The 18,721-nt window shown below is 38.4% G+C and overlaps 1 protein-coding gene and 1 pseudogene across 1 annotated transcript in view; both read left to right on the top strand.

Annotated features, from left to right (window-relative positions):
- Positions 1-18,721, top strand: part of Map3k19 (mitogen-activated protein kinase kinase kinase 19) — a 52,358-nt gene that overhangs the window by 22,664 nt on the left and 10,973 nt on the right. The window contains exons 6-7 of the mRNA XM_004626380.2: positions 13,294-13,337; positions 16,070-18,466. Of these exons, the coding sequence (XP_004626437.1) occupies positions 13,294-13,337; positions 16,070-18,466 (2,441 nt within the window). The remainder of the gene's footprint in view (positions 1-13,293; positions 13,338-16,069; positions 18,467-18,721) is intronic.
- On the top strand, positions 8,409-9,151 carry LOC105741493 (annotated as a pseudogene).

Raw genomic sequence — 18,721 nt, 5'->3', positions numbered from 1 at the left:
AAACTATGTGATACTTGAACTTGTGTGTCTAAATTATTTCACATTATAGTCTCAAATTGCATCCATTTACCTATGAATGCCTCAAGCTTATCTTTCTTTATAGCATCATAGTACTCCATTGTGTATAAATACCACATTTTTTATCCATTTATCTGTTGATGAATATATACGCTCTTTTCAAGATCTAGGCATTATAAATTGTGCTGCTATAAACATGGTATGCGTGTATCACTGTAATGTGACTGTTTTAACTCTTTTGGGAAAATATGGGGGGAGCTGGATTACATTGAATTTCTAGTTTTCAATTTTTTTATGAGCAGAATATATTTATTGAGAGAAAGAAAGCTCCTGTCCAAGAGAGGGACAGGAGGGGGGCCCGAGCGGGTAGTTCCCCAGGAAGCTGTCTCTTCCAGGGAGTTTCATAGTGTAAAACCATGTGGGGCTAAGGTAGAGAGAATGGGAACTCGCTTAGGTGGGCAGGAGGTGGGACAAAACTTTGGTAACATTTGAAGCATGAAAATTTGTTGCCTGAGCAAGTCCCAATCCAGAATTCATGAAAGAAAAGCAAACTCATACCTCCATCCAATGATCTTGGTGGATGACCTCCAAATGATACAGGGAAGTAAAACTCCCGATCTGATCTTGGGTGGGTGACCTCCAAACCATACAGGGAACCTCCAAATGACATAGGGAAAAACGATCTCCTGACCTGACCTGTACAAGTTCGTGTTCTCAAACTGAAGAATGAATTTTAGGAATAAATGGAGATTATGAACAGAATATATTTACTGAGAGAAAGAAAGCTCCTGTCCAAGAGAGGGACAGGAGAGGGGCCCGAGCAGGTAGTTCCCCCTAATTTTCAATTTTTGAGGACTCTCCACACTGATTTTCACAGTGGTTGTACTATGTACTAGTTTACATGTCAACAGTGTGGTACGGTTCCTCTTCCCAACAAACCTTGCCAGTACTCATTGTTAGATTTTTTGATGATAATCATTTTTTCTGGGGTAAGATGATATCTCACTGTAGCTTTAATTTGGATATCTCTGATGGTCACACATGATAGTTATTTGTACTTCTTCTGAGAGGTATCTATTCATTTCAATTGTCTATTTTTGATTTGGTCTTTCATTTGAGGGGGTCTAATATTTTTAAATTCTTTATGTATTCTCAATGTTAGTTCTTAGTCTGAGAAATAGCTGGTAATTTTTTTTCCCATTTAGTAGGTGTTGGAATGTGTTAGTGGTTCCTTGGCCATACAAAAGTTTTTTGTTATGATCCTATTTATTGATTTTCAGTATTATTTTCAGTGCCCCTGTGGTTCTGTTCAGAAGGTCCTTGCCTATGTCTATGTCTTCAAGAGTTGTACCTATTTTATCTTCCACTAGAGTTTTTTGTTTTAACATTTTTATCTTTGATCCATTTTCAGTTTAGTTTAGCACATACATGGTCAGATATACAGGTCTAGACTCAATCTTCTGCATGTGCATATCTAATTTTCTGAGCCTCTTAAAAAAGAGGCTATCTGTTCTCCAGTGAGTTTTTTTTTAAATGTGGCTTTGTCAAAGATCAAATACCTGTGTGTGCCTAGGATTATTTCTCCTTCTCCCATTCTATTCCATGTTGCCACATGCCTGCTTTTTTCCCAGTACCATGCTGTTTTAATCACTATAGCTTTATAAGAACATCAAACCTGGGGTGGTGATGCCACCTTGTTTGCTTTTGTTACTTACGAGTGCTTTTGACCTTTTATTTTTTCTTTTTTTAGGTGCCACCATTTTCTTTTTCAAAGTTTTATTTTAATTGCTGCAAAATAAGTGCATACAGTTTAGTGTTTCCGTTCTGATGTACGTTCAGGTAACCAGTGGACTGGCCACGTGGGACAGCCACCATTTTTTGTGGCGGTAGCATTCTTTACTCTGCCCATTCATCCGTGGGTGGGCGTGTCGGATCCCTCATATCTCAGCCATTGTGAGAAGTGCTACGTGAACGTGTCTCTGATCATGTGTTTTCAGTTCTCTGGCTATAAACCCAGAGGTGGGGAGGGTAGATCACGTGCTAGAGCTAATTTAGCTTTAGACTTTTTCCACACTGGAATTGAACTCAGGACCCTGTGCTTGCCAGGCAGGCGCTGTGCCGCTGAGTTAGGGCCCCTGATTTGGCTTTCACAGGCACTCCCTCCCCTGGCTTTTGATCTTCTGGATCTCTTCTGATTTCATATAAATGTTAGGGTTGCTTTCTCTAGGTCTATTAGAAATGACTTTGGTGTTTTGACTGAGATCATATTAAGTCTATATATCAGTTTTGAAAGTATGGGCATTTTGATTATGTTGTTTTTTGTCTAACCAGGAACAGGGGATATTGTTCTATTTTCTGATACCTTCTGAAATTCCTTTTCAGTCTAATATAATTGTCATCATAGAGCTCTTTCATTTCCTTAGTTAGGTTAATAGTAAAATTGTTCTCTTTTTTGATGCTATTGTGAATAGTATTGTTTTATTAATTTCTTTCTAGTGAGTTTGTTATTAGAGTATAGGAATTCTCTGATCATTCTTGTACAAGTCTTTTTGTAAAGACCTTTCTCTGTGGTGAATTCTTAGAATAAAATTTTTGGATTACAGAATAGTTGTATATTTAGTGCTTAAGAAATGGCCAGAAAAATTTAAAACTTCTCTTGTTCATATGAGTATAGAAGGATTTGAATTTGCCTCTGCTAGGAGTACCAGGGTCTTTACTGACTTGAGTCTACTTTAGCCAGATTCCTGGATTTTCTAATTGATGTGGGAGCCTAAGAACCAATTTTCAATTACACTGAGCCTGAGACTTAAATAAGTTAAATAACAGATACCAAATTGATGCTAACCTTTTCTCAAAATGGGACTATGCCTGGGATTTGCTTGTCACTATTCTGAACCCTTTAGCCTAAACCACAAGGACAAACCCAACATGTTGCTTTTATTGATTATTGAAATGAGGGATACTGAACTCTAGATTTCAGGCATGTTTGTCCAAATAAAAAAATAGAATAATTATAAGACTTCTGGAAAATGGTATAGTTTACATGAATTTTAAATAAACAGTGCTGTATATTTTTTAAAAATGTGGTAAGGCATGCATAAAATTTTCCTTTTTTTTTTTTTTTTTTTTTTTTTGCAGAACCAGGGATTGAACTCAGGCCCTTGTGCTTGCCAGGGAAGTGTTTATTCCACTGAGCCATCTCCCTGGCCCCCAAAATTTTCCATTTTAACCCTTTTCAAGTGTACAATTGAAAAAGAATTAAGTACATTCATACTGTTGTGTGACCACCACCCATTCTCAGGGCATGAATATCTTGCAAAACTGAACTTCTGTGCCCATTAAAAAACAACTCCTGGGCTGGCCAAATAGCTCAGCTGATTAAAGTGCCTCCAGGGATTCAATCCCCAGGTCTGCCATGCTGGCCACACCCATGGGGTGCGCTGAGACGGCCATTGAGACTGGGCATGGTGGTGTGCACCTGTAATCCCAGCACTTGGGAGGCTATAAACAGGAGAATCACTATGAGTTCGATCTAGTAGTGAACCCCTGAACACCCTGTAGACCCTTCCCTAAAATTCAAAAAACAAAAGCAAACAAACAAAAACTCCCTCTTTGTCTTTCTTGAAACTCCTAGTAACCACTGTTTGGCTTATTTCCTTAACATGAATGTGATCATTCTATGTCCTTCATATAAGTGAAAATATACAATACTTTTCCTATCATGTCTAGCTTAGTTCACTTAGCAAATATAGAAGCAGTGATTTGATAAATTGTATTTAAAGGGATTAACATCAAATCTGGACTATAAAGTTGGCCTTGTGTCTATTCCTTGAAATCTATTCCAAGATTGGCTCCTAACTAACCCTCAGCAGCCTCATAGTGGCCTGCTGCCACATGTATCAGAGACATTAGCACTATGAAATGCCTTCCATTCCTTCAATGAATACTGTTCTTTCTGCTGGAACATTTTGCAGTCCTTTGGGCCTCACCTTACATGCCACTTCTCTGGGAGATTGTCTTGACTTTCCATGAATGGACAAGTTGCCATTCTGTTGAACTGCCATACGATCCTAACCTAATATGCAATACAATACCTGATTTATGTCACTGTTTATGTCTGTATTCACTGGATTATAAAGGTAAGAATCATTGCACATACAGAACTATTTTAAAAATACACATTGAATTAACAACTGCATAGCAACTATTTCTTAAAGGTCTGTTATTGCAATACACAAATATCCACTGATAATATTCCAAGTTTTAAAAAAGAGGAGGCTTCCAGGCATATTGCCATATGCCTATAACACCAGCACTCAGGAAGCTGAGCCAGAAGGATCACTGGGATTTCAAGGTCATCCTGGATTACAGAGTGAGTGCAAATGTGGCCTGTGTGTCTCTGAAGCCAGCGCACTTAACCACCCAACTATCTATGTGCAGTTCCACTTTCATCTGAGTTATACTTCAGTTCTGAAAGATAAAAAGAATAAGCATATTTTCTTTCAGTGAAGATGGATTCAGAAACAAGGAAGGGCAGTGGGTACAGGCACAGCAGAGAGAGAGAGAGAGAGAGAGAGAGAGAGAGAGAGAGAGAGAGACAGACAGAGAGACAGAGACAGAGAGACAGAGATATTTGGATTGAGGGAGATAGAGAACTGAAGGGCCTGGAAACTCCTAGCCAAACTACAGGGAATCCTGGAGATGCAACGACACACCGGGCAGAAAGAACCTTGATGAGGTCAGTAATTTGTTCTGGAGCCATTTCAAAGTTGCTACAATCTTGTCTAGAAGTGTAAGCTTGGGTTTCCCAAACAAGCATTTGTTGGCCTTTTTGGTCTATAATGCAATTTTAAAAATTTAGACCATCTATATGTGTTTAGAAAAATTCAGGGCTGGGAGATAACTTGGCCGTCTAAGTGCTTGCCTGGCAAGTGCAAGAACCTTAGATCAATCCCTGGTACCACATGCCTTGCCAGCCCTGTGCCAAGCCAGCCACTGAAACTGGGTGTGGTGGCACACGCCTGTAATCTCAACACTGGGGAGGCTGAGACAGGAGGATCACTATGTGTCTGAGCTGTGTATTTTGTACCAAATAAATAAATAAATAAATAAAATGTTAAAAAATTTAAAAAGCAGGGCCAGCCAGATAGCTCAGTGGACTAAAGCACCTGCTTAGACAGAACGCAGCGGCCTGAGTTCCATTCCTGGTGTGCTGTGCCAGCCCCCCTCCTGGGAGTGTGCTGAGACAGCGATTGAGACTGGGGGTGGTGGCACACGCCTGTAATCCCAGTGCTTGGAAGGCTGAAAACAAGTCTGATCTACATAGTGAAACCCTGTAGACCCTGTACTAAAATTTTAAAAGTTAACAAAAAGAAAAATTCGGAAAATATAGAAGAGCAAATATAAGAAATAAGTACATATAGTACTACTGTTTCTTCTTGAGTATGCTTCTATATTTCTGCATATCATGTTTATAATTATAGTTCTTGATTATTCAGTTTATATATTATCCTTTAGATCTATTGCAATTTAACTTTTATATTACTCTACCACACATATGTACTTTTCCCAATCCTTTGTTTGGGTTGGTTTGTTTTATGAGACAGGGTCTCATTGTGTAGTCCAGGCTGTCCTCAAACGTGCTGCAATCCTCCTGTTCAGCCTCCCAGGTGCTGGTATTACAGGTGTGTGCCACCACACCTAGATCCCAATCTTTATATTTAAAGCAATCCAGTATCTTCGTTAATATGATCAGGTAAAATATCTGTAGCTGAGCCCTAATGTCGTTTCTGAGACACTGCATTTATCCTGGTTTTACTGTTTCATTTCACCATTTGTTTACTTTGTGTAAATCTATTATTAATTCACCCCCACCCTACCTAATGGACCTATAACCCTCATCTCTATAGGAGTTTACATGGCAAGTGATCTGTTGCTTCCATTTATTTTGAAGACATTGCCTCTGGAACCTTCTGTCCTCCTGTGATACTGTGCAATGTCTGCTCTTTGGACCTAGGGATCATCTGCCCTTTGCCAACTTCTGGATAATTCCCTTGCCTTCCTGGTGCATTGAATCCTGGGATATGGATATGTGGCTTCTTCCTTTGCTTCCTCCCTCATTTAGTGGGGCATATTTTCCAGTGAGACAAAGTGCATGGAGCATACTCATGATGATGTTTTGTTGTCTGTAATTCCTTTGGCTATTTTCTTTCTTCCTCTGTATTTTCAGGATGCAGGATTTTCTTGCATATCAATTGATCCTTGGTAATTTACTTGTATTTAGGAGAGTGGCCCTAAAAAGGTCTCTGTATGTGAGTAGGTTTATGGAATGGGCTCAAAGGAATTGAATGTGCTGAGACCTGTAGTTTATAAGGCTTGAGGCCAAATGTTCTTGGCACTTCACCCTGGTTTTATAGTTCAACAATTAGATCATTTCTGAATCTTTTTACTTTTATTATAGCACCATATTTCTTCTCCCAGTTCTATCTACAGCCTTAACATTCTTTCTTTTTTTAAAATGTATTTTGTTGTTACAGGGTCTCAGACCCGGCACAGCTCAGACTCATAGTGATTCTCCTGTTTTCAGCCTCCCCAGCGCTGGGATTACAAGAATATGCCAGTACGCCCCAGCTCAGCCCACCCTGGGGATGGGGCTGGTGTGGCATGTGGTGCCCTGGATTGAACCTCAGTCCCTGAGCTTGCCCAAACTTGCCTAAGCAGGTGCTTTAGGCTGCTGAGCGATCTCTCCAGCCCGAACCTTAACATTCTTTTTCAAGCTCTCCAGAGTAAACTGCCAGCTATCTTCCAGGAAAGAAGATGAGCAATTCTTGCCTAATCGGACAGGAATCTGGACTCCACTTCTCACACAGTCACGTGCATCTGCTTTGTTTCCCTCTGACCTGTATCCCTGTCTTCAGAGGTACCTGCTATCATCACTTCTGGCTCCTTTTTGTTATTAGTACATGTTTGCAGTACCTTCAGTTCACAGTTTCTTGGGGAGTGTGTGTGTGTGTGCACATAATACAGCTTGCTCTGTTTTTTATCCCCTTCCCTCCTACTTCCCTACCTCCTGCTTTAAATCCCCTTCCCCCATTTTCATGCTTATCGATATCATTAATCTTGGCTCACATTTATGACACAAAATGTTTGCATTCATTGAGGTTTCTGTATATGGAATATCTTTGTTCTACTTGGTTTCACTTCCCCTCTCCCTGTCCTCTCTCCCTCAGTCTCCAGGACCTCTTCCCATTTGCAAGAGAGGCATTTCCTCCGGTTTCCTTCTAGCCATCTTATATTGTGCTCTGCCTTACTTGACTGAGAGATACTATATGTCATTTAAACTTATGTGTCTGATTTATTTCACGCTCCTCCTCTCTAGGGTTCTTTCTCTTGTTAAGTTTTCCTCCTTACAAGCATTGATCAGACAGAGAAAGCTGACAACTAAATCGACTCTTTATTTACCCATACAACTTTCACCATCCAAAACTTTGTTGACATCACTCATTTGCTGTCTATCTTCTGTTGTCTGTGTATGTGTGTTCTTATTTACACCATTTAAAATGGTGTTATTTTAGTGACAGAGAGTGGAGAAAAGCTTATATTTAATTTGCCAGGCTTAATTAGAACTCTGCACATTTTAAAAGGCTTTCATGCATATTTCTGACTTAACTTACCAGAAATATCTTACTCTACCATAAATCTTTTATTTTATTTTTTTTCATAAATCTTTTAGAGTACCTTTCTATTCCACATCATTCTTCACAAATACTATATACTATCTATCCAAATATTTATAATATCTGAAATACGTTTTTAAACTCAAAAAGTTATTGATATACACCTAATTATAAATTATGTTCAGTTGTATTTCTGGATTAACTTCCAATGAATTTCAACAGAAAATCTCGACCTCTGAAGAGGAATCTCTGTAAAAGCAAAACTTTTTGCCTTTGCTATTCATAGCTTATATATTACCATTACTTGAGACAGCATTAGCCAATCAGCAAGCACTTGGTAAGTATCTGTTGCACACGTGCATAAAGAACTGGGGAAGGAGCCCTAGCTTCAGGGGGTCCTTTTGGGCAGCCCCCGCATTTCTAAGGCCTCTGGAGGAAGCTGCAGCCCAGAGCCCTACTAGTGCCAGTAACTTGGGTGAGGGGCTTCTGCTCAAATCCCAGAGACAACCCACATCCACGAAGGATAGCTTATGTAGCATTTTGGCAGAGCAAAATGAAACGCAAAGAACCGACAGTGACATAATTGAAGGCAGCATAATCAAAACTAAGTAGGATCATTGACCAGGAAGACGCTTTGGAGAGGATAGAAAATAAGATGAAACTGCATTTTCTCATGTATATTTCAGCAGGCCTTCTTAAAATTTAACTAAAAATATGACACCTTTTTCTTTAGACAACTGGCCTTTTCAGAATCAGTTACATCAAACTAATCAGCCTCTAGATGCTATGAGTCTGCTGTTCTTAATTGTAGTTGGGAAAATATTATTAAAGACCCTTATATTAGGAATGAGGAGAAAAAGACAGCTATCAAAACTTTATGGACTGGTTTTGTATTTTATTAGCATTTGTTGATGTTTTAATTTTTTTTTTTTTTCCTGGAACAAAGGATTGAACTCAGGCCCTTGCGCTTGCCAGGGAAGAGCTTATTCCACTGAGTCGTCTCCCTGGCCTGTGGTAGCATTTCTATTATATCCTATTTCAGGGATTTTGTACTTTCAGGTATTAGGTCTACTAAATACCATTTTTGCCTATTTGCTGAAATTATTTCCTTTCTTTCTTTCTTTCTTTCTTTCTTTTTGCGGAACTGGGGGCAAGGGGTGGGGATTGAACTCAGGCCCTTGCGCTTGCCAGGCAAGCACTTATTCTACTGAACCATCTTCCTGGCCCCTTATTTCCTTTACTTAAGGCTTTTGCATTTTCCAATTTTCTTAATATCTTGTAATAATATCAGATTGTTGCTTGAATTTCTCTAATGTCATGAAGCTTTCATCAAAATGTCAAAACTTGTTTTATTTCTTTGCAGTAATTTTAATTTGCGTTCCAGAGTCCTTGCTTATGTTTTGGGAAATCCAGCTCTCTACCAAAGCCTGAAGGCACAGAATATTCTTTTTGTTTAATTTTTTTTTGGCGGAACCGGGGATTGAACTCAGACACTTGCGATTGCCAGGCAAGTGCTTATTCTACTGAGCCATCTCCCCAGCCCCTGCACAGAATATTCTTACCAAAATCCTGTCTATGTCAGCATTCAGAGTTACTGCCTGTTACTTTCCATGATAATTTTATTTATGGTTCTTATCACCTCTTGGATGTTATTGCTTCAGTAAGGCTGTTTAAAATAAGTTCCTATATAAATACAACTATCTTATGTTTTCAGTCTTCATCCCTCCCTAGTTACATTGTAAATTCTAAAAAATGCTGAAGCTTATTGTCTGTTTTCTTGGTACCTTGTCACCATTTGTGCTGCTTCAGGTATTCATTCTTTCATTTACAGAACAGGATCCTGCACATATTGAGACGTAATGTTCCCTGGTTGTGCTTTGTCAGTGGTCTCCTCATTGCCACCGTTTGTTGGTTTGTCACAAGCTTTATTTAGGAGCTACCTCATCACCCACAGATCCATTTGTCAGCTGGAAATGCTGCTTCATTCCAGTTACAATGCATAGTCTTGGACATATTGAAAAGCCTGTATTAATAATAATTTTTAATATGTTGCCATCTTAAAACTAAACCAATTACAGTAAAAATCATAATCTTACAGGAAAGAATGGTGACTCAAGACACACCAAAAAATGGCACTACACTTAAGCTCTTCTCCCTGTAATCTTTTATACTCCCTCAACATACTTTGGGGCTATGATATAATTTATTAAATAGTGTTTTCTTTTAAAAGCAAAATAACAACAAAAAGTTTTTATGCCTATTGAGGAACAGTATAAATATTAGTTGTTAATACAAAAGTGAAATGAGGGCCGAGGAGATGGCTCAGTAGAATAAGCACTTGCCTGGCAAGCACAAGGATCTGAGTTCAATCCCCAGTTCTGAGGAAAAAAAAAAAAGAAGTGAAATCCCTTGCAAGCATAAGGGCCTGAGTTCAATACCTGGTTCCGACAAAAAAAAAAAGTGAAATGAGTTCACATTTGACCATATTGATGTTTTTGTTGCCTAAAAATTCTTAGAGCCAGGCATAGTGGTACACACGTGTGATCCCAGCACTCAGGAGGCTGAAGCAGGAGATTCAACATGAGTTTCTGGCCAGCCTGGGCTGCAAGTGAGTGAAGGCCAGCCTGAACTGCATAGCAAGATGCTTTCTCAAAAAGACAACAAACAAACAAATCCCAAATAAGACAAAAACTGAATGGAAAATGTTATATGAATCTAAGATTTAATCATCAACTTTAAAATATGAACTTAAGGGCTGGGTAGATTGCTGAGTGGCCTAAGCACCTGCCTGGCAAGCAGAAGGTTCCAAGTTTGATCCTCAGTACTGAGAAAAAGAAGAAGAAGAAGAAGAAGAAGAAGAAGAAGAAGAAGAAGAAGAAGAAGAAGAAGAAGAAGAAGAAGAAGAAGAAGAAGAAATTACACGTTATCACATTTAGAACTAAATAAAATCATTTTCTTAAAAACAAAATAGAACTGTGTACGCGGAGGAAGGCCTGGCTGTTGCTCAGAATGCCTGTGAGAATCTTCTTCTTAGTAACTTTTTCACCTGAGATGCCCTCTTCTGCTTATGTTATAGCTTGAAAAAGTTCATTTCTTTCTAAGAAAAATTTCAGGGACCAGGGAGATGGCTCAGTAGAATAAGAACTTGCCTGGCAAGTACAAGGGCCTGAGTTCAATCCCTGGTTCCACAAAAAGAAAAAAAAAAAAAATTTCAAAATCACCTACAGGTATATTTTATTTTGAATGACAAAAACATCTACAGGTATATTTTATTTGGCTTTCACAGCCTTAAAAAGAAAAAAGACTAACATTCTACGTGGTGTGCTCTTTATGTAATCCTAGTACTTGGGAGGTGAGGCAGAAAGCTCCACATGAGTTTGAGGCCAGCCTGGGCTATATAGTGAGTTCTAGGCCATCCTGGAATAAATAGTGAGATCCTGTCTCCAAAACAAACAAAAATCCCCCAAAGCACTAGGAGGCATTTCTTATGAAATCTGAAGATCTCTGGTATCTTTTGTCCTTGGAAGAGCTCGCAGCTCTGGGTTACCCATCTGGTTTGGACTTCACTTACAACTGGATAATGATAGCACTCTAGTTCAGGCACAAGATCTCAGTTCACCACTGTCCCACTTATATAACTTTTTTGACCTTGGGGAAATCAGAGCCTTTTTTACTTCAGCTTTAGGCTGTACTGGTAGATAGGATTTGGGGAACCATTCTGATTTTTTTAGCAGTAAGAAGAGTGCCACTTCTAGGTTTTTTATTACTTATATTACCTAGAAAATTCCACACTCCTCTTTCCTACCTCCCTCACTGCACAGAATTTCTGATCTAACTCAAACAACTGTTAGGAGGCAACTCCACATGAATATTTTCATATTTCTGCACAGTCCAGGCTTTCTGAGCAAAAAGCCCTAGAAAACTAAGTTCAAAGATGATTAGATGGCAAACAGGCCATGGAAGTTAGAATCTGTGTCAGCTCTAGAGACATGTAAGATACTCATTTCCTTAGGAACTATTAGCTCAAATCCTAGGGTAATAAAGCTCAGAGACAGCGTATTGCTTTGTCCTTGAGACCTTCACTTACATTTCACCCTAAAGGTCTCAAGGATCTCTGGTGGGAATGATAGGCGAAGGTGCCAACCACTCATAATACCACCCAAGACACGTAATTTCAAGGCCCCTCCATGGTACAAACCCACCATGTAAACATCTGGCTCTCATAACATCATCCTGAGAGGATTGGGGTTGTGGGGCCAGGTGCTCTATCGTTAAGAAATGGTCTGTTCTCTGACCCAGAGCTCTCATGTGCCCTGTCAGAAATAGATACAAATACAGTAGCCCAAACTTCTTCACAGAGGTTCTGTTTCAAGTTCCCCAGTGGATGACTGAAAGCACTGATAGTTCTGACCCCTACATACTCCATGTTTCTTCCTACACATACATACCAATGATAATGTTTAATTTACAAATTATGCATAGTAAGAGTCAGTAACAATGGAACAATTATAATAATATAAAGTTATGTGAATGCATCTTTTTGCTCTCCACTCACCCTCCTTGTTCTTATAATGATATGAGATGATGTAACACTTATGTGACAAAGTAAAGTGAGGTCAATGACACAGGCATAGGTAGCAGTGTAGCTTTAGTCTCTTACATGAGGTTATGGGAGAACAAGCACTGTAATATTATGATAATGAACCTGACAACAGAGATGGCTAGAATCCAAAATGTACAATAGATATTGTGAAATGAAAAGAAGCTGTTTAAAAGGAAAGAGAAAAGGCGATAGGGGAAAGGAGAAAAGAAGGAAGGGGAAAGGAAAAAAATACACAGATAAGCACAAGGTATCTGAGATAGGTATAGTACTAATTTCTCTTAGTTCATTGAACAGGTTTGTACTAATATTGTTTGGTCAGTTTTTCATGCCTATATCTTATATTCTGAACAACTACTTTGAAGATAAAAATATACATTGTATTAACCATTGTTACTCTCTTATTATCTTGTGTTGAAGTTTTGCTTCATTGTTTTTTCTCTTTAAAGTAAAAAAGACAGGGGACAGGAGTATAGCTCAGTGACATAAGTGCCTCCCTGGCTTCAGAACAGCAGGGTCCCAAGTTCAAGGCCCAGTACAGCAATAAATAAATAAATAAATAAATAAATAAATAAATAAATAAGAGAGTGTTGGCTAGAGGGTGAGCAATGGGTGGGCAGGTGGGCATATATACAGTGTAGATGATGAAGGACAGGTCATTCATATCCTGATGGGACAGAGAAGGATGGAGTGGGATTTCATTATGCTTATAAACTAAATTTTTTCTACAATTTTCCATTTATTGTTTTTAGACCATAGAAACCATGGAAAGCAAAACTGTGGATAAGGGAAAACTACTGAATCAAACAACTCCTCCTGGTGGCCGTAGCCTAAAGTTTTCTATACCTACTTCATGTAGATTGCACAGGGAGAAACTTACTTTCTACCACTTTTCCTCAAACTTTAGTATCTGCCTTACTTCATCTTCAAACTCTGGTTTAAGAACTTGTTTTACTCAACTGCTAAGAATATTCAATTATTGTATTTTTCTCTTTGCAGAGTTTTCTCCATGTGATATGAAATGCAGTAGCCGAAGAATTGGGGTAAGATTAATTTTAGCATTTCTGACTTGAGAATTAAAAATGGGAGACTTTTAACTGTTAAAGACAATCTTCATTACACTATTCAGAACCTGGTCCTCAGCAATTATATCTTGGGAAAACAACAACTCATAGTTCATAGACTAGCAGTCATTCCTGGGAAAATGATGCCTTGTATACGGCTTTTTTGGGTTTTTCCTTTTCTCTACATAATGAAGTGGGTAGCTTTCTTCGACAGTTTCACTTTTGTTGTTGTTTGTTTTTGTTTTTAAGACAGACTCATTCAGTGTAAGCTCAACGGCATAAGCGCCCGCTTGTGGCCTTGAACTTACTTTGTAGCCCAGGTTGGTCTTGAACTCACAGTGATCCTCTTGCTTCAGGCTCCCAAGTGCTGGGATTACAACCATGTACCACCCTGCCTGGCTTCATCTGATTTCATTTATCCACTTAAAAGTTTAGCCTGAGCATCACTCAAGTATATTTGTTTACGTACTGACTCTCCTGATCATTATTCAGGCAGTTGTCATTTCAACAGTCAATTCTTGTATTGGCTAAATTTGATAAAATCATTTTTATATTTCCTGTTATAATATCTTATAAAAATTAATGAAAAAATACAACTTTTGGTCATCTTATATTTAAATAATTGGACTGGTAAGTGGTTAATCTGTCTAGAAGTTAGGTAAATATTTTTCTAATGGTGAAAATTTTTTAGCTGTTTAACTTAAAAGTAAAACTTTTTAGAAAGATATTTCTACTTTAGTTTTCTCAGCTTTCTCACCCCTTCTGTATCCTGTAAACCTTTGAGAAAATACTCATCATTAGTACCTCTTAGTGTTTTAAAAAGTTTATTGACCTAAAAAGGTTGATGACAGTTACTAGAACATTGAAGCACTGGGAGAATATGCCATTATTTCTAACTTGTTTGAGGAACATGTAGAAAATCACCCAGACAATGAAAATGAAGCTACATTGCAACTCATCCCCTAATATCCCCTAGTATCCATTTTTTATTCTTCCTTAAGGTGGCAAAAATATGAAAATTAAACTTATAAGATCTCGATTGCCATAGTCTGTGCCTATAAGTATTCTAAAACAATTATGGGGCTGGTGAGATGGCTCAGTGGTCTAAAGCACCTACTTAGAACAAGCTTAGTAAAGCACAGGGACCGTGGTTCAATCCCCCAGCACCACATGCCAGCCAGCCCGGCCCCCTCGTGGGCTGAGCTGGCCACACACACACACACACACACACAAATTAAATAAATAAATAAATAAATAAATAAAACAATTATGGACTCTGTATCCAAGGGAAAAGCCCACAAGGAAGTGCTTATAACTTAATGACCACCAAGCTGAACATTATACACTGGGTTATACTGACCTCTAGAGGTTAGTATTAACAAAAACTAGCTTAGTTTGAAAATACCGCGAATTCCCTGAAATTCGTGAGGTTACATTCCTAGAACACCTGCGAGTTGTGAAAAACCGTGAATTTCAGATATGGTTAGAAAAATGCCTATAAATGCAAATTTTTAATAGTTTAAACCCTAAATGTGCGATATCTCCTGAAGTTATGCAATTTAATAATATACTGTATTAATAAAGCTTTAGGGCAAGTGCAAGGGCCTGAGTTCAAAACAAAACATAAACAACAACAACAACAAAAAAAAAAAAACACCCAAAGCCTTAGAAGGTGTAGGGCATTCTTAGGGACCTTAGGGCTCTAAGGAGAACAAAAGCAAGAACATTAGAGATAGCCATGAGGTACAGCAACCTGTGAGGCATCTGCAGATGGGGAAGTAGCCAATCACTAGCAAGGAGAACTAGATAATGCTTTCGGATTGGTTACATGCAAAGCCCTCCACCCCTCTGCAAGTACGGATGCTATTTGCGGTTTCCTCGAAATTTCAGAGGTTTCCAGCAAAAATTAATAGGCTCTATGGAAAACTTTTCAAAGGACTCAGCCTTTATGCGAACTCTGAACCGTGACTTCATCGGGTATACTGTAATTGAAGTGTAAAGAAGAATGAAAAGTTATGCCTAACTTTCAAGTGTAAAGTCCAGCAATGTATAAGCTACTCTCAACAAAACAATTCAGTAAGATGATGATGAGTATTTGTGTGCCAGATGCAAATTTTGTGACCAAAAATGGAGTTACCATTGATAAAATATATGTAAGTGCAATTTAAAACTATTCTCCGGGATTTCAAAAATCTTAAAGCAATCTGATAGAAAGAAAAATTAAAAGAAGAAACCAAGTGCTTCTTATCTTAAAATTTTAATGCAGATCCTTGATTTGAAAATATAAGGCTGGGTGTGGTGGCACATGCCTGTAATCCCAGCTCTCAGGAAGCTGATGCAGGAGGATTGCCTTGAGTTCAAGGCCAGCCTGGACTATATAGCAAGACCCTGTCTCAAAAAAACAAAAACAAAACAGTAACCACGAGTGTCTATATCTTTTTTTGTTTTGTTTTAAAAAATCTACTGGGTATGAGATTTTAGTTGTTTTATTTGTTTTTTTGGGTTTTTTGGTGCTGGAAATTAAACACATGGCAATATACCTGATAAGTCAATGTTCTACTGAGATTTTAGCCTTAAAAATTTTGATCTCTAGGATAGCTTTGTACTCTAAAGGTATTTCCTAAGAGAAGATTATATTTTCAGATGAATTTAATCCAATTAACCAAAATTTACATATGTTTCTGCATTTTTTTTCTCTCTTCCCCTTTCAGTTCCCTCTACCACCACTGTCGCTCTTGCCCATCCAATCTGATGTCCTCATCGCTCCCAAAAGTCACAAGTTTCCAAGAGAAAGTGAAGGAAGTATTTCAAACCTCACTTCCTTTGTGCCTAAATTCTCATTTAGTCCACAACAAGAAACCTCATTGAAGGGCTTGGTGGATCAGAGTCTCAGGACTTCTGATAGCTATATTTGGTCACGAAACATGTATTCTTTTTGGAAAGGTAACCACCACAAACAACACCTGGAGGTTGGGGAGAACTGGAGGTCCAGGGAAGTAGAGGAATGGGACAAAATTGACATCTCCTGCTTTGATCAAAGGCAGTGTCTTTTTGGGACTTTTAAGGAAAGCAATATTCTTTTAGATAGGGGAGAGGATACTGAACGTCATGGTAGTGATAGCAAAAAGGCAGAAGAGAACTCCCAAGATCTTTCATCAAGAAATAAACTGGGTTCAGTGGCCAGAAAATATGAACAAGACTCAGAAATTGTATGTACCTTTCCAAGTAAGCTCCAAGAAGCCCAACATTCAGAAATAGCTCCAGCTGAGGATGAAGAGATTAGAAATGATACAATTGATTCAAAAAGCCCTTTACTGCATAAAAATGAAGCCATACAAGCAAACATTTTAGAAGAGTTTACTGACCTTAAAAGCTTGTCAAATATAATTTCTGATGGTTCCATTGAAAAGGTTCTAGAAGGCCATACTGATATGGAGACAAACATGAAAATATCCATAGCAGAAGAAAGCAAAACAGAAATCAATGAGAAGATGCCTCTTATGAACATCACTTCCCCTGGAGATGGAACCCCCAAGACACCAGCTATAACCAAACCAACCCTCCAAAAAAGAAAGAGTACCATTCATAACAATAGCTTCAACATACTGGCACACTACGAAAATGACACACATAAGAATAGCCATAGGAGTAAATTGGATTCAAAGGCCAAAACAAGTAAGAAGACATCTCAGAAGTTCACAATTTCCATTGAAGCTTCCACTAAGCCAAATGTGCACAAAACTAACATAAAAACTCAAGTTTTCCCTGCTTTAGAGCTTGTTGACCCTAGGCCTCAGCAATCACCCAAGTTTCAAAGGAGAGCACTACACATAGAAAAGAAGCAGTCAACTTACCGAACTCAGAAACCTAAAAAGCAATCATTTCCTTGCATCTGTAAAAATTCAGGAATAAAAAAACCATGTGTTCCTCTCTCTGCTCAACCAACAGAGCCAAGATTGCATTATCTGGATCTTAAGTATAGTGACATGTTCAAAGAAATCAATTCAACTGCTAATGGACCTGGCATATATGAAATGTTTGGCACCCCTGTTTATTGTCACATGCGAGAGGCTGAACGACATGAAAACAGATTTTACCATGAGTTATATTCAGCTCCATCAGGCAGATGTATAACTAATAAATGTCGATCTTTGCACAGTGAGCGGAGCAGCAACAGCAGAACAAGACTTTCTCAAAAAAGATCACATATTAAACCTCCAAAGCCTTCAGTTTCTCTGAAACAAAAGCAAAAAGGGTTAATTTCTAAAGAAAAGGGTTGCAAAGTTATAGTTAGAAACCTACAAGACATTGAAAATAGTAATGGTATTTCAGAAGCAGGGTGGCAAATAAAATCTTCAGGAAACAAGCTTCTATCTCCCAAAGATGAGACTCAGCCCATGAGTTTGGCCAGGAGTCTTGAGAAGTCCCCTGAACAGAACCAATTTCTTCCTGTTTCAGATTTATCCATTGTTGCAGAAATCTCCATGGAAGAGTCTACCCACAAGGGAGACGTTTCTAAGGATCAAGTGCTCACCACAAGCCTTAGAGATCTGCAAGAATTTGAAGACCTACATCATCAGACCCTTTTAGAAAACAGCTGGGCCATGCCCACTGAGAAGAATTCTATCAAACGTGTACTGCCACTGCCGGAAAAGCAGAGTACAACACCGCTGAGTGAAATAAATGCCGGCCAAATGTTAATGAATTATCTAGAATTTGATAATGTTTTAGAGAAACCTAAAACACCTGCAAGTTTCTCTTTCCAAGAGAAGCAAGAAAGCACATCTTCCCAAACATATCAATATTGGGCACATTCTTTGGATTGTGATAGTTTAACAAGTAAGTCCATAACATTCCAAACATTTGGAAAAACTTTAGAGGATACAAGTTCTATTTCCCAAGAAATTCTGGATTCAGTAAAGAATGAAGAATTGACAGATGAACTATTAGGTTGTCTAGCTGCAGAACTCTTAGCTCTTGATGAGAAAGATAACAACTCCTGCCAAATAATGGGAAATGAAAGAGATACTGAAAACTTGAATCATGTTCTCAGTAGAAGAAATACCATCAAAGAATTGAACATAGAGGCCACAAATATCACAATACAGGTTTGTATAATTAGAATCAGAGATTCCTTGGGATGGGAGGGAACCTCATATAAAATCTGGTTCAAAGTATTTTCAAGTGAGGAATCATAAATTCTAAATAATTAAGTAGTTTCTCCAAAGTTTCATTGTTGGGTCTCAAGGTTCTAATCCAGGTCCTCACAAGATGTTTTCTTTATGTGGCCTTGCTTCTGGAATTTAGTTTAACCCTGAAATGAAATCACTTGGGGTTTTATTCATTGATCATATTTTCAGGGG

This window comes from Octodon degus, unplaced genomic scaffold (assembly GCF_000260255.1).
Source record: "Octodon degus isolate 3935 unplaced genomic scaffold, OctDeg1.0 scaffold00014, whole genome shotgun sequence".
Classification (NCBI taxonomy): domain Eukaryota; kingdom Metazoa; phylum Chordata; class Mammalia; order Rodentia; family Octodontidae; genus Octodon; species Octodon degus.
The sequence above is the reverse complement of the archived record's forward strand: the minus strand, read 5'-3'. Positions and strand labels throughout refer to the sequence as shown.